At 46.9% G+C, this 16,849-nt stretch overlaps 1 protein-coding gene across 3 annotated transcripts in view; it reads right to left on the reverse strand.

Annotated features, from left to right (window-relative positions):
• LOC120522557 (amyloid-beta A4 protein-like) overlaps positions 1 to 16,849 on the reverse strand; it is a 97,294-nt gene that overhangs the window by 17,728 nt on the left and 62,717 nt on the right. For 2 of the 3 annotated variants that reach the window (XM_039743444.1, XM_039743441.1), the window contains 3 exons: positions 15,364 to 15,438; positions 13,931 to 14,089; positions 297 to 425 (listed from right to left, as the gene is read on the reverse strand). In XM_039743444.1, coding sequence (XP_039599378.1) covers positions 297 to 425; positions 13,931 to 14,089; positions 15,364 to 15,438 — 363 coding nt within the window. The remainder of the gene's footprint in view (positions 1 to 296; positions 426 to 13,930; positions 14,090 to 15,363; positions 15,439 to 16,849) is intronic. The other variant, XM_039743442.1, reaches the window with a different exon arrangement.

Here is a 16,849-nt window from a genome sequence, read left to right on the forward strand (position 1 = left end):
ACACACTGGATGACTAAACAAATTAAAACCTAAAAGGGACACTAGAGAACCAAGAGGCTTGCTTTCACGCTACTTTCTAGGCAGCAGAGGTGCGCTCGTCTAGCAGAGCCAACACCCACCACCCACCGCCATTTGCTTTCCATAGCCATGCGGATGTTTTTGCGCCGCCTGTTGGTGGAGAGCGGCATTAGCCCCACTGCCTTTACGCCCAACGGAGCTCTAAAGAGGACGACCTCATGGCTGTTAAGACAAAGATGGCTTTGAGGCTGGGACACATTCAAGCGGTTAGCGCCTACCTGTGGTCGGATCTGGGCAGCCTTCTTGGGGTCGACCATGTGCACGTGCTCAAAGTGTTTCAGTGTGTGCTGCCGGTCCTTCTGCTCTGCACGCACATACTTCTTCAGAAGGTTAAACACATGGCGAGGCTGTGGAGAGGAGGACAGTCACTAGGCTGGGCACAGTGGTGGCAAAGCACTCTTTAGACAGAAGATGGAAGGATGAAGACGAGGGATAACACACAGAAAGGAGGAGCACAGGGACACCACCTGCCAATGAGAGTCTGGCACAGAGTACACAGAGGAAAAGAGCACACCATGTCTGATCATGCGGAGGAGGACGTGGACAAACACAACAGCAATGGGCACACAAGAGGCCAGGCACTACATCTGTGGAACACGCAGAACACATAATGGCAAGTTAACACCACCAAAAAAAAAAATACAGGGAGGTCTAAGGTGGAGTTGTACAGAGGACTGAGAGATGCCACCTCTGCAGCTGGTGTGATGGGAACAAACAGGCCTGACTGGACAGCCTCACTACCTCAGGGGAAAGGAGCACTACAGAGAAAAAAAAAAAAATGGGCGACGACATTGAGAGAACAAGTGCTAGCCACCCCGAAAAAAGAAAGAGAAACACCAGCAGCCCCCCTGAGCCTTACAAAGGGGATGGGCTGAAGACAGAGAATGAGCTCCAAGTGGAGAAGCACATTCAGAAACAGATAAGAGAGACACAGAGGAGAATTAGTGCAAGGGAGACGGGCACCACACGGATGAGAGGAACGGACCACCTGCCAAATAGTAGAAGGAGTAGATGAAGCGCAACGAGATCAGACGTACCACCAGCCTACCGAGTGTTAAAACGATACAGAGAGAGGGAGGCGGGATGAAGACAAAGAGCAGGCAGGGGATGGACCACACGCAAAATGAGCTCAGAGTGGACAGGAACAGCCAGAAATCTGAACAAACACACACCTCAAAGAGACGGCCACCATTCGAACACAAGGAGCTGACCGCGTGCCAAGCACTGAAAGAAGACGAGTGACTGGGAGTTGAAGTACAAAGAGTTAATACGATAGAGAGAGGGACAGAATGAAGACAAAGACCACAAGTGGAAATGACCTCAAAGTGGACACACAGCGCTGACGGACCAATCAGATATGAGGAAAACCAAGTCTGATTAAGTAAGCCAATCACTTCCAGGAGAGGAGCACTTGGCACAGATGAAATACAGAAGAGAGACCACCGGCCCGCAGAGTGTTAATAAGTTAGAGACAGACCAGACACAACACGGGTGGAAATGACCTCAAAGTGGACACACAGAACTGACGGACCAATCACAGGTAAGACGACGACTAAGTAGAGAGCTAGGAAATGGGAGACGAGTAGGACCCGGGGACGAGGAGCTGAACTAGAAACAAGAGCCCACCGTGTGCCAGGCACCTAAAGGAAGAGAAGACTTGAAGTTGAAGAAGTACAAAGAGAGGAGAGACACCTGCAACCTACTGACCGTCTAAAAGCAAACACAGAGATGGATTGAAGACAAAGACCAGACACACCACACGTGGAAAGGAGCTCAAGGTGGACACACAAAGCTGACGGACCAATCAGATACGAGGAAAACCAAGTCTACCTGGGCACGAGGAGCCGACTGTGAGCCAATCATTTAACGGAGAGGAGTTCTTGGAACAGATGAAGTACAAAAGAGAGACCACCGGCTAACACAGCGTTCAGAAGAATGACACAGAGACACCACTAGCAGAATGAGTGGCCAGGGCACAGATAATGGACCAATCAGATACACAGACAAGTACAAACGAGGAGGTTAAAAAGGTAGAGGAGGTGACTTTGGGCCAATTACTTGACACTTGAAGCCCTGAAGCCTACGAAAAAAGTCGTAATCCCGGGCCACCGTAAAGTCCTTTGCACCTCGCGCCTACATTTACCCAAATCGTTGTAGACATGCAACACGCATGAAATGTATGTGTCCCAGATAAGGAGATATTATGTACCCTCTACAGCTCCCGGTACCTCACACCCAGAAAAACAGATTTGAGCTGCGTCGGTGGTAACGGGACAGCAGGCTGCTTGTGCTGATCGACACATTTGCAAAACAAAAGACGCTCACAAAGATGTGCGAAGGAATTTAAGGTGGGCCGGGATTACAAGTTTTTTCGTAGGCTTCAGGGGTTCTAGTGGTAAAGGAGCAGAACAGTTGGAGCAGATGAAGTACAAAGGGAGACCACCAGCCTACTGAATGTTAAGATGCATAGAGAGACGGGCTGAAGTCAAAGAACTGACACAACAACAGGTGGAATAAGCTCAAAGTGGACACACACACAGCTGATGTCACCTTCATGGTCAAGAAAATGACTCAATAGAGAAGAAGTAAAAAGGAGACACGCACCACCGGGAGATGATGAGCTGAAAGAAAAAGAAGAGTGCACTGCGAGCCAAGTACAGAAAGGATGAGAAGACAATGATGGAAGTTCAAGGAGATGAGGGAGATCACTAACCTACTGACTCTTAAAAACATACACAGAGATGGGCTGAAGATAAAGAACAGACGCACCACACGTGTAATGAGCTCAAAGTGGATAAGCACAGCTGATGGACCAATAAGATACGTTCATAATGGACATATACACACACAGGTAATGGACCAATCAGATATGCTCAAAGTGGGGCGACACAGCTGACGGGCCAATCAGATTCAAGGAAAAGACTCAAAGAATTAATATAAAGGATATGAGGAGCTAAAAAAGAGAAAAAGCAGCAGACTGTGTGCCAATTACTTAAAGTACAACGACCAGCCAACACAATGTTGTTAAGAGAGAGACAGATGGGCTGAAGACAAAGAACAGACACACCAGAAATGGCATGAGCTTAAAATGGATGGCACAACCTGCACATCAGGCAGAAGCAAGAAACCCACTAGACACAGATGGGGAGGGAGGGATAGATAGATAGATAGATAGATAGATAGATAGATAGATAGATAGATAGATATGAAAGGCACTATATAGATAGATAGATAGATAGATAGATAGATAGATATATAGATACATAGATAGATAGATAGATATGAAAGGCACTATATAGATAGATAGATAGATATGAAAGGCACTATATAGATAGATAGATAGATAGATAGATAGATAGAAAGGCACTATATGATAGATAGATAGATAGATAGATAGATAGATAGATAGATAGATAGATAGATAGATGTGAAAGGCACTATATAGATAGATAGAGTGAAAGGCACTATATGATAGATAGATAGATGTGAAAGGCACTATATAGATAGATAGATAGATAGATGTGAAAGGCACTATATAGATAGATAGAGTGAATGGCACTATATAGATAGATAGAGTGATAGGCACTATATGATAGATAGATAGATAGATGTGAAAGGCACTATATAGATAGATAGAGTGAAAGGCACTATATGATAGATAGATAGATAGAGTGAAAGGCACTATATGATAGATAGATAGATAGATAGATAGATAGATAGATAGATAGATAGATGAAAGGCACTATATAGATAGATAGAGTGAAAGGCACTATATGATAGATAGATAGAGTGAAAGGCACTATATGATAGATAAATAGATAGATAGATAGATAGATGTGAAAGGCACTATATAGATAGATAGCTAGCTTTATTAATCCCAAGGGGAGATTCACAACCATGTGACCATGCTAACTGTGTACTAAAAGGAGATAAATGAGCAGCAAGGAATCCAAGCAGGACAAGACAACAAATATCACCCATTAAAGATGAACAACAGATACAGAGAGAGGGAAACGGCTCGAGGACACAAGACAGACCAGAGACACGCTGCGTGCAGAATGACAACGGAGACTCCATAAGAGGAAAGGCGCCAACTGTGGGCCGGCCAGTCAGAAGCAAGAGATCTGATATACGACCAGTTTAGCTCAGGCGGGTACAACCTGCACATTAGGAAAGTGAAGTAGGAAGAGGAACAGCGACTGTGTGCCAAATATTGGGGGAAAAAAAAAGAGCAACACTTAATAGATGAAGTACAAAGAGTGAGGAGACATCGGCAGCCTACCGAGAATTAAAAACGGAGACCGACATCGAGACGGCCTGAACACAAAGAATAGAGAAGAGATACACTGCATGTGGAATGAGCTCAAAGTGGACGAGGACATCCCAAGGATCAGAAATAAAGACTCGGAGTAAAGGAGATGAGCACCACCAAGGCAGGAGGACGCGAAGACAAAAAGTAAACTACCAGTGGGCCAAACGGTAGAAGGACACGTGGGAGCAGACAAACTGCAAAAAAGATCAGAGAAACCAGCAGCCTACCGAGCGTTGAAACGGTACATGGAGAAAAATAAGCGGATGAAGAACAGCAGCCAGGAGACAACACCCCATGTAGAATGAGCTTCAAGTGAACAGGTGAAGACCAACAGACCAATCAGAGACAAAGAGGAAGGCGCCGTAGAGAATTAGTTAGAAGGAGGTGAGCACTGCACCACCTGGACAAGCAGAGCTGAAAGAGGAGTAGACTGCTGTGTGCCAAGCACTAAATGAAAAGGAACACTCGGAGAAGATGAAGTACCAAGAGGAGGGAGCCAAGAATCAGCCTACGGTGTGTTAAAGAGATACACAGAGAGAGAGGGAGACGGGACAAATACAAAGAACGGGAAGAAGATGCACCACATGCAAAATGGACAAAGACAGTCGACAGACCAGCTGGAAATAAGAAAAAAAGATTAAAACAAGTAGACACCACTTGGACAAGAGACAGAAAGCACTCAAAGGAAAGGGACACCTGGTGTTGATGAAATACAAAGAGATGAGAGACCCCATCAGCCCACAGAGTGTTGCAAAATAAAGGGGCTGAAGACAAAGGACAGTGAGGAGGACACACCACATGGGCCCAGTTGGCAGATCAGTCAAGAGAGAAGACGACGACGACTCAAAAGAATTAGCATGAAGGAGAACGAGACGACCTGGACATACGGAGATGAAAGATAAAGAGCAGCCGACTGAGTGGCACTTACTAAAAGGGAAGAGACACCTGGAGTAGGTGAAGAACAAAGAGAGTATTTGTAAGAACACTTTGAGAGATGAGCTGAAGACAAAGAGCAGACGCACCACAAGTGGGATGAGCTCAAAGTGGATACGGCTGATGGACCAATCAGATACAAGGAGACCTGCGGGTGGGCTGACTGTATGCCAATTACTTAAAGGAGAGGAAGACTTTGGATAGACAAAGTACAAAGAGATACCACCAGCCTACTGAGTATTCGTAAGAACACTTTGAGAGATGAGCTGAAGACAAAGAGCAGACGCACCACAAGTGGGATGAGCTCAAAGCTGACATCAGAAACGAGAGATGCTACCTGAAGTACGAGTGGACAGAAGAGACACACAACATGCAAACTTGGCTCAGAGTGAAGAGACACGGCCTGCAGCTGTAGAACATGGCCAGGAGTCGCACAGAGATGCCAGCTGAGATGAAATCTGAAGATCACAGCTCCATGTCCAACGACTAAGTGTACGGAAGCAAAAGAGCGGAGAGGACGGAGGGTTTAGTCTGCTACCAGACGATTGGGTTATGGTTACCTGAGATACACATAACGTTAGAAAGGGAACAGTGGAGAGATGTGGCCTGGAGACCAACAAACAACGGTGGGAGCAAACAGAAGAGACACACTGATAAACAAATCAGTAAAAAAAGAGAGAGTGGCCTACAGATAAAGTCCTCAGAAATGAGAGACGCTACCCGAAGTTCAAACAAATGGAAGACACGCAGACACACCATGAAGACCCGGCTCAGCCTTCAGGCTTAGGAAATGGAGAAGACTCACATCGAGAAACTAGCAGAGACACAATCTGGAGAGCGCAGGCCTGTGGCCCCACACTAAGCATATGAAGTAGACAAGCTGAAGGAGGGGAGACCACCCATAGTCTTCTACCTCAAGTCACACAACATCAGGAAGAGAAAAAAAAAAAAAATGCAGGGGACCATGAGAAGGAAACACACGGAGGACAGAAGTGGTCCTGACAGGATGAAAACACGACTGACCGGAGCTGCAGGGTCTCCTCTGTGTAGCACACAACAGACTGATTCTCCGATTGTGTAACAGCGGCCCCCCTGGTCCTGCGTTAGGCTCGTTCCAGTGAGACGTTCAAAGGTCCACTCAAGACGTGTATCGTTCTGTTGCTTGTCGATTGTTGGTTGCGTCCCTGTCTTCTGGTGTGGACGTTTTTAATGGTTTATAGAACTGTAAGGCGCTTCCTGGCCCTGACGTTACTTGCTCACATCTGACCGAAGCCATTTGCCAACTAAGCCCCCGAGATTAAAGACACCCTCTGATCCACACACAAGGAAGGAAGGCCGGACTTGCTCCAATGTGCAGACACACGCATCGGGTTCTTCACAAACGAGAGGCGCCATCGTGATAAGCCGCCGCTTGACCGAAGCCTCGTGTCTCGATACTCTGTGGAGACCAAGAGAGGTGCAGGCACGACTCGCTAACCGGGGAGAACAGAGGAGGAGTGAAGGAGGTGCACAAGGAGACGACACAACAGCCAACGTCAGACATTCGCAACTCGTGTGTTTAAGGGCCGTAATGCGTTTTTAACCTCGTCTTTATCTCATTATGTTTGATCTTCCCTAAAATGTGCGTCCATACATCTGTTTTAATAAGCTGCTCCTCTCTCTGCACTTCAATTTACCGGAACGTCCCTCCACCCTGACTCAAGGCCCACAACTCAACTCCCCCTTTTCTTTCTTTTCTTTTATTAATTTGGTCGAAGCCCCCCCCCCCCACACATTTCCCGCCTGGTAATGTTGATAGCGCGGCAGAATTGATCGCCTCCGTTTCGCTGAGCTTGCTGACTTTCCGAAGGGATGGGTCCATTAATGTCAAATCCTGGCTGAATTATACTGCTGTTAAGATTACCGTATAGATTTTATTTCAATTTAGGGTCATAATGTTTTCTAAGACCCCCGAAAACTCATTTAACGTGTAATCACCCGACGGGATTTCTACATTTATTTTTCTGAATTACAACTCTCCCCAAAATAGATAGATAGATATGAAAGGCACTATATAATAGATAGATAGAAAGGCACTATATAATAGATAGATAGATAGATATGAAAGGCACTATATAATAGATAGATAGATAGATAGAAAGGCACTATATAATAGAGAGATAGATAGATAGATATGAAAGGCACTATATAATAGATAGATAGATAGATAGAGAGTGAAAGGCACTATATAATAGATAGATAGATAGAGAGTTAAAGGCACTATATAATAGATAGATAGAGAGTGAAAGGCACTATATAATAGATAGATAGATAGAAAGGCACTATATAATAGATAGATAGATAGAAAGGCACTATATGATAGATAGATAGATATGAAAGGCACTATATAATAGATAGATAGAGAGTGAAAGGCACTATATAATAGATAGATAGATAGATATGAAAGGCACTATATGATAGATAGATAGATAGATAGATAGATAGATAGATATGAAAGGCACTATATAATAGATAGATAGATAGATAGATAGATAGATAGATAGATAGAAGGCACTATATAATAGATAGATAGATAGATAGATAGATACTTTATTAATCCCAAGGGGAAATTCACATAATCCAGCAGCAGTATACTGATACAAAGAAACAATATTAAATTAAATTGTAATAAAAATAAAAAAAAATTAAAATAAAATTAATGTTAGCATTTAAAATGCGAAATCACAAAAAAAAAACAAAACAAATAAAAGGGTACATTTTATGTAACGAGTACTGAAAATACAGGACAGCACGAGGTCCTGCTATGATAATACTGGTCAAAATAAATGACTTAAGTTCAATACATTAAATAAATTAAGTTTGTTAAAGAAACGGTTTATAAGCCAATCAGAGTACACTAATGGTTAGCCGTTTAGCTTATTGAACAATATTCCAAATTTCCCCATGGGATTAATGAAATCTATCTAATGAAAAAAAACTAAATTCGCCAAAGAGACAGCAATACTGAAGTTGTCCACCAGAGGGGGCAGGATATAAGAAACTGCTGTGGCGATTTTGTCCTTTTAACGGTGAACAGTTCAAACTCGGAAAAATGTGGCTGGGCTACTAGTCTTGGTTAAGAATAATGAAATAGAGTGGCACTGAAGGAGGATTTCATTTCGATTTGAAACTCGTGCAGTTTACGCTCATTTTGTTTTCAAATCAAACCACCAAGGAGAGCCTGAAAATGTTAAAAAACCAAAAAAAAAAAAAAAAGGTGTAAGATGTCAACACGGTTTGAAAAACTCCAAAACAAATGGTTTGTGACTTGTTTTCTTTTGTTACTTTTTGTTAATAACGTTCCAGTTTTAAGTTAACAAATTTGTTAATTCCCACAAAACATACATAATGATTGTAATGTCTTTCATTGTGTTAGTCATAGAGTGAGCCCGAGGGGGCGGGGCCCCCCAACACTGCAGCTGGGGCCACCAAGGGCCTACGTAATCCACGAGGAAGGCCTCACTTTGCTTTTTGCTCCAGCTTGTTTGGTGGTCTTGTATTTGGAGTTTTAGATTACCATAGCCCCCCGTTTTTGAAATTCAGGGTTCAGAGTAAAAAAAAAGCACAGCCATTGCACTTAGGAAATGGAGACGATTCACAAAAGAGCTGTCAGATGAGATGAAATCTGCAGATTATAGGTCCATGTCTGAAGATTACGAGTAGAGGAGCAGAACCAGCGGAAGACCGAGACTCTACAGATGGAGTTATGGCACAGGAGACACACAGGATGTAAGCAAGGGAAACTTGGGGAGATGCAGCCTGGACAAACCGCCTACTGTATTAGCAACCATCCCGACGTGGCTCAGAGTAAAGAGACGCGACCTGCAGGCCTAGAATATGGTGGAGAGTCACATGGACTTGCCAGCAGAGATGAAATATGGGGAGTACAGGCCCATCTCCGAAGGGTAAGAACGGAAAGCAGAAAGAGTCGAGAGGATGGAGGTGTACTTTGGGTGAGAGACTACTGACGGGGTTATGGCACAGGACACACGCATGATGTTAGCAAGGGTACGAGTGGAGAGACGTGGCCTGGAGAGCAACAGGCAACCACCAGTAGAGAGAGGAGATGCGCTGAAGGTCGACTGAGTAAGGAAACGCCACCTCCAGATAACGAGAGAAGCTACTTGAAGACTGAAGAGATTTGCACAACGTAGACCAGGCCTCAGGGTAAATGGACACAACCTGATGACTTGCAACATGGAGGAGAGTCACGCACAGAGATGGCAGCCGAGATGAAATATGGAGAGTAGAGACCAACGTCTGAAGAGTCAGGGTAGAAAGCAGAAAGAGTGGAGAGGAACTGAGGCCTACCTGTGGATCGAGGACAGAGAGAGTCCACATACAGGAAAAAGCAACAAACAACCACTTGAACAGAAGAGACTCACAACCAGGCTCAGCCCGTAAGCTCAGAACATGGAGAAGACTCACACAGATATGCCAAATGAGGTGAAATATGGCCCAAATCGAAAGCCTAGGAGTAGAACGCAGAAAGAGCAGAGAGGACTGAGGTCGACTTGTCGATGGAGACTCTACCGATGGGGTTCTGCTATCGAAAGACACGCCGGGCATTAGCAAGGAAAATGTGGGGAGACACAGCCTGGAGAGTAACAAGTGACCACCAGCGGAGAGAGGAGATGCATTGAAGGTCGAATGAGTAAGGAAACGCCACCTCCAGAAAACAAGAGATGCTACCTGAAGAAGTGTGAAGAGAAGAGAGACCACTTGCACAACGTAGTCCAGGCTCAGGGTAATTGGACACAACCTGATGACTCAGAACATGGAGAAGACTCGCACAGACATGCCAACTGAGGTGAAATGCAGCCCAAATCCAAACCCAGGAGTAGAACGTAGAAAGAGCAGAGGGGAGTGAGATCGACTTGTAGACGGAGACTCTACCGATGGGGCTATTCTACAGGAGACACACCGAATGTTAGCAAAGGTAATGTGGGGAGACACAGCCTGGAGACCAGCAGTCGACCACATACAGTGTGAGCGGACCACTATCCTGTCATGGCTCAGAGTAAAGAGACGCAACCTGCAGGCTTAGAACATGGAGGAGAGTCACACGGGCACACCAGCGGAGACGAAATATGGGGGGTACAGGCCCATCTCCAAAGGGTAAGAGTAGAAAGCAAAAAGAGTGGAGAGGACGGGGGGTCTACTTTGGGCGAGAGACTCTACCGATGGGGTTATGGCACAGGAGACACGCGTGATGTTAGCAAGGGTACGAGTGGAGAGACGCGGCCTGGAGATCAACTGGCAACCACCAGCGAAGAGAGGAGATGCACTGAAGGTCGAATGAGTAAGGAAACGCCACCTCCAGAAGACAAGAGAGAGACTCGCACAACGCAGACCAGGCCTCGGGGTAACTGGACACAACCTGATGACTCAGAACATGGAGGAGAGTCACGCACAGAGATGCCAGCCAAGATGAAGTATGGAGGGTACAGACCAACATCGGAAGAGTCATGAGCAGAAGGAGTGGAGAGGAGCTGAGGCCTACTTGTGGATCGAGGACAGAGAGTCCATCCACATACGGGGCCCATAGTGCAAGAGACACATGCGACATGTTAATATGTGAAGAATGGAGGAAAAACAACCCGGAGACCAACAAACAACCATGTGAACAGAAGAGGCAGACCTGGCTCAGCTTGTAGGCTCAGAACACAGAGAAGACTCTCATAGACATGCCAACTGAGGTGAAGTACGGCCCAAATCCAAAGCCTAGGAGTAGAACGCAGAAGGAGCAGAGAGGAGCGAGGACGACAAAGTCTCGTAAGAGACTCTACCATGGTACAGGAAAGACACACACCATTAGCAGAGGAACAGAGAAGAAACGCGGCCCGGGGACCACCGGATAACCCCTTTAAGTAGGAGCTGACAGACTAGATGTCTCTCAAGGCCAAACGAGTAGAGAAGAGCGACCAGCATGCAATGAACACAGGAATTAGAGAAGCCACCTGAAGTACAAGGAGATGGAGATGGAAGAGAAGCACACCTTTGTGGACCTGCCTCAGCTTACACGCTTAGAAAACGGAGATGGGACACACAATGAGAAACTAGCGGAGAGAAAATCTGGAGAGCGCGGAGTCCCACAAGAAGCATATGAAGTAGACAGGCTGAAGGAGGAGAAACCCACAGGTTGAATATGTCAAGAGCATAAGAAACAAAACAGGCTGTAATGCAAAGGTCACCCCAGCGCTTAAGAATGAAACACACATAAGACCAAAGTAGTCGTGTAGAGAGACAGAAGAAGACCCCACAATATGGAAGAGACACGTCCATGCTCTCTGGTCAAGCAGAAAGAAAACACACTGAAGGAGAATTCATGATGAGGGGCCACCTGCAGATAAGGTTTATGAAAGGACAGGAACACAGAAAAGACACCTTGGGAGTCTCACTGGGCAGAAGCCACACGAAACAAGAGATGGGGTTTCAACTGAAGTGGCATCACTACAGCATCAACTGGATTCATAGAGACACAGCAGCAAAAGACCAACTGTGGAGACTACAGTTGTGGCCAAACGTTTGGAGAAGGACCCAAGTGTTGGTGTTCACCAAGTCTGCGTCTCTTTAGATCTTTGTGTCTGATGTTTCTCTGGCAGACTGAAGTAGAATGACGAGCAGTTCAGAAGTTTCAAAGGCTTTGAGTGACAATGACATGAAGTTGAGGCCCAGAGTCCATATTTGCAGTGTTGGCCCTGGCAGCCTGGCAATCAACTGACTGATGGCAGCTGCCCATTCTTGCAGAATCAGAATTGGTGGGTTTTTGTTAGCCCACCCGCCTCTTGAGGATTCTCAGTGGGATTAAGCAGGGCTATCTTGACAGCATTATAGACCCCCCATTGCAAAAGCAGTGCACTGGACCCCCCTACCTACACAACCACTCAGCAAGTCACAACATCCATAGATTAGCATGGGGGCCTTATGGTGGAGAACTGCCCAGTGTGCCCATGCATTAAGACAGTCTGGGGAGTTTCCTGTCCTTGGACCCCCTAATTTCGTTGTCCTGTTCCCCGAGCCACTTAGTTGTCACTTTGGCCTTATGGCCCGGTGCTCCGTCATGCTGGATTGTTCATTGTTGGTCACCAAGCTGTTCTTGGATGGTTGGCAGGAGTTGCTCTCGAAGGATGTTTGGGTGCCATTCTTTATTCATGACTGTGTTCTGAGGCCAAATTGTGAGTGAGCCCTGCACTCCCTTGGCTGGCATGAGTGGTCTCAGGATGCTTTACTGTTGGCGTGACATAGGACTGATGGTAGTGCCGCTAACCTTTTCTTTTTTTCTGGACGTCCCAAACAATTGGAAAGGGGATTCATCAGAGACAATGACTTGACCCCAGCAGTCCAATGCCAGAATATCAGTCTGTCCTGGATGGCTTCTTTGCTGCCATTCTTGACACCAACCAAGTCTTTGCCTCCTGCCATCCCTGAGCAAGCTCTGCCCGGGCGGTGCCCCCTGATCCCGTGCCATGAATAAAGAATGGGACCCAAACTCCCCGGACTGTCTTAATGCATGGGCACTCTGGTCAGTTACCTGTGGGCACCCACGCTACTCTATGTATGTTGTGTAGGTAGGGGTCCCAGTGTACTGCTTTGCCCCCCGGGATGGGGTTGTCTTTAATGCTGCTTAATGCCACTGAGAATCCTCAAGAGGCGGGTGGGCAAGCAAAAACCCACCGATTCTGATTCTGTAAGAATGGGCAGCTGCCATCAGTCAGGACTGGGTCCAAAATTTGATTGCCAGCCTGCCAGGGCCAATTGAAAAAGAAAGAAGGGCCAACACTGCAAATATGGACTCTGGGCATCAACTTCATGTCATTATCAATGAAAGCCTCTGAAACTTCTGAACTCCTAGTAATTCTACTTCAGTCTACCAGAGAAACATCAGACACGAAGATCTGAAAACACTGAAGACGCACACCGGGTGAACACCAACACTTGGATCCTTCTCCAAACTTTTGGCCACAGTTGCACAGGTCCACGTAGAGTAAGGTGAAGACAGGAGTGAGTTTGACTTGAGGACAGAGGCCGACCAGCTTTATGGGGTACAGGAGACCCAAGTGATATTAGCATTGGGGGGAAAGTGGTGAGACGCAGCCCGAGCACCAAGGGACCACCCACCTGCAGTACGAGCAGGTAGGAGAGATGCACCAAAGGCTGAATGAGTAAAGACAGGGGGACTGCAGACAAAGAACAAAGTCATGGCAGTCACTGCCTGAACGACAGATGGACAGAAGACACGCACGCCATGCAGACCAGGCTCAGAGTAAAGAGACGCCGCCTGATGACTTCCAACATGGAGAAGAGTCACCGAGACAACACGTAGAGATTACAGGCCCATGTCTGAAGAGTAAGAGCAGAGAAGATGGTAAAGAACTGAGGCAGACGTGTGGTTCAAGGATGCTGGCCAAGTATCAAGAGGAGGTTGGGTGGTGGGAAACACAGAATGGAGTCAAGACAGCATGGTGGCCGGCCAGACGTAGCGTTCTGAATGAAATGACAAAACAAAAAAAAAGTCCAAGTCTGGCCGATGACACACACACATCCACGCTGGTACAGCCGCCTTACCTTGGGGGGCTCGGCCTGCAGTGCGGTCAGGTAGTTCTCGAGGGCAATCCGTCGGCGGTCGTTCAGCATCGCTTCCACGCGGGCCATGTGGGTCTCCACCAGCTGCTGCCGCTCGCTGGCGGCCTCCTGCTCCAGTGTCTCGACCTTTTCTTGGAAGTGCTGCCATAATAAAGGGAACAAAAAAAAAAAAAACACATCAGTAAATGAGGCCCAGTGTGCCCACGAGACTGGCATCCTACTCTTTGTTATTCAAGTAGATTTCTGCAGCCGGCCAGCAAGCCTGTGACTGATGCCACCTGTGCCCTTTCCTGAAATGGGACAAAGGACGCCTTATTGGTTTTATGATGACCTCAACTACTGCTTCCCTTGGCTGCTCCCGTTAGGGGCTTTCCATCTTATGACGACCCCAACAATACTGTTTCCATGTGATGACTGGCACCACAAAACAAAATAAGGGGCATATGGACCTGGACATTCACTCGCCATCTGCCTGTACACATGTGGGTCACTTTGGCCTCGTGCCCAGCTGGCCACTATACCCACCAGATGACAGATACGAGCCCTGGGTCTGCACCCCCTATACTCACCCTGACTTGCTTGGTATTTACTGGCCACTCTCAATCTCAAGAGGACACACTTCAACATGGAGGCACTTAACCTGTCAAAGGCCAGAAGGTCCACAGCCTGAATTGTAACCTCATTCTGGACACTTGAACCCCTGGGGACATTCTTGTGGCTGATGACACATGCCCACCTTATTCTGGATAAGCACACTCAGTTGTCTGGCTGAATGATGATCAATGAATCAAGCCCTCTGCTTCCAGCCGACTGACCAGTGCCCTCCATTTACTTGAACTCCTCCACTAGGGGGTGCTACAAGAGGACCATGACCTGGAAATTAGAGGTGCCAATACTCCTCCCAACTCTGGGAGCATGTGTGCTGGGGCCTGATGTATCACAGCCCATGGGCCCAAACAAAAATGTCAATCTGGTAAAGCAGGTGCCAGCTGGCTTGCAGCAACGCACCCTACTGGACACTATGGGATGCACAGCAGAGTCAGAGCCTCGAGAAGGCCTCAAGTGTTCTTGGGTCACCTGTCATGCTCAGTGGGGGTTCATGAGCCGCAGCCCACGTGCAGCTTGCTTGAATGGGCCTCGGAGGATGTGCCCACCGCTCTGTCACTCGAAAGTCTAGCGGCCATGAACTGATAAACTGGTCACTTTACTTTGGTCTTCAATCCGATTCTCCTTCACGGCAAGCAGTCTCATTACACAGTGAGGGTCACTTTAAAGCCAACACGTCACATTGTCCGCCGAGGTCCCACCTTCGCTTTTCATACTTGCAATATTAACAGATTTCATCATCAGCAGTTTCAAGCTGGATTTGTGTCGTCGTCTTTGCTCCCGGCGTTGCCCGCCACTCCTGAACTCACCTGGATGACGGCCTTCTTGTCGGCACGTGGCAGGTTCTTGGCCTGTCGCTCTGCCTCTTCCCACTCCCTCATCACCTGGAGGAACAAGAAGATGGAGATGGCACAGTAAGATTAAAATATATATATATATATATATATATATATATATATATATATATATATATATAAAACTGCTCAAAAAATTAAAGGAACACTTTGAAAACACATCAGATCTCAATGGGAAAAAGAAATCCTCCTGGATATCTATACTGATATAGACTGGGTAATGTGTTAGGAACGAAAGGATGCCACATCGCTTGATGGAAATGAAAATGATCAACCTACAGAGCCCTGAATTCAAAGACGCCCCAAAAATCAGAGTGAAAAATGATGTGGCAGGCTAGTCCATTTTGCCAAAATTTAATTGCAGCAACTCAAATTGTACGCAGCACTTTGTATGGCCCCTGTGTTCTTGTATACATGCCTGACAACATCGGTGCATGCTTCTAATGAGATGACAGATGGTGTTGTGGGGATCTCCTCCCAGATCTGGACCAGGGCATCACTGAGCTCCTGGACAGTCTGAGGTGCAACCTGGTGGCATTGGATGGACCAAAACATAATGTCCCAGAGGTGTTCTATTGGATTTAGGTCAGGAAAGTGTGGTGGCCAGTCAATGGTATCAATTCCTTCATCCTCCAGGAACTGCCTGCATACTCTCACCACATGAGGCCAGGAATTGTCGTGCACCAGGAGCCACTGTACCAGCATAGGGTCTGACAATGGGTCCAAGGATTTCATCCTGATACCTAATGGCAGCCAAGGTGCCTTTGTCAAGCCTGTAGCGGTCTGTGTGACCCTCCATGGATATGCCTCCCCAGACAATCATTAACCCACCACCAAACTGCTCATGCTGAATGATGTTACAGGCAGCATAATGTTCTCCATGGCTTCTCCAGACCCTTTCACTTCTGTCACGTGCTCAGGGTGAACCTGCTCTCATCTGTAAAAGCACAGGGCACCAGTGGTGCATCTGCCAATTCTGGTATTCTATGGCGAATGCCAATCGAGCTGCATGCTGCTGGGCAGTGAGCTCAGGGCCCATTAGAGGACATGGGGCCCTTGGGTCACCCTCATGAAGTCTTTCTGGTTGTTTGGTCAGAGACATTCACACCAGTGGCCTGCTGGAGGTCATTTTGTAGGGCTCTGGCAGTGCTCATCCTGTTCCTCCTTGCCCAAAGGAGCAGATACTGGTCCTGCTGATGGGTTATGGACCTTCTATGGCCCTCTCCAGCTCTCCTAGAGTAACTGCTTGTCTCCTAGAATCTCCTCCATGCCCTTGAGACTGTGCAGGGAGACACAGCAAACCTTCTGGCAATGACACGTATTGATGTGCCATCCTGGAGAAGTTGGACTACCTGTGCAACCTCTGTAGGGTCCAGGTATCGCCTCATGCTACCAGTAGTGACACTGACTGTAGCCAAATGCAAAACTAGTGAAGAAACAG

Source organism: Polypterus senegalus, chromosome 2, assembly GCF_016835505.1.
Source record: "Polypterus senegalus isolate Bchr_013 chromosome 2, ASM1683550v1, whole genome shotgun sequence".
In the NCBI taxonomy this organism is placed as follows: Eukaryota; Metazoa; Chordata; class Cladistia; order Polypteriformes; family Polypteridae; genus Polypterus; species Polypterus senegalus.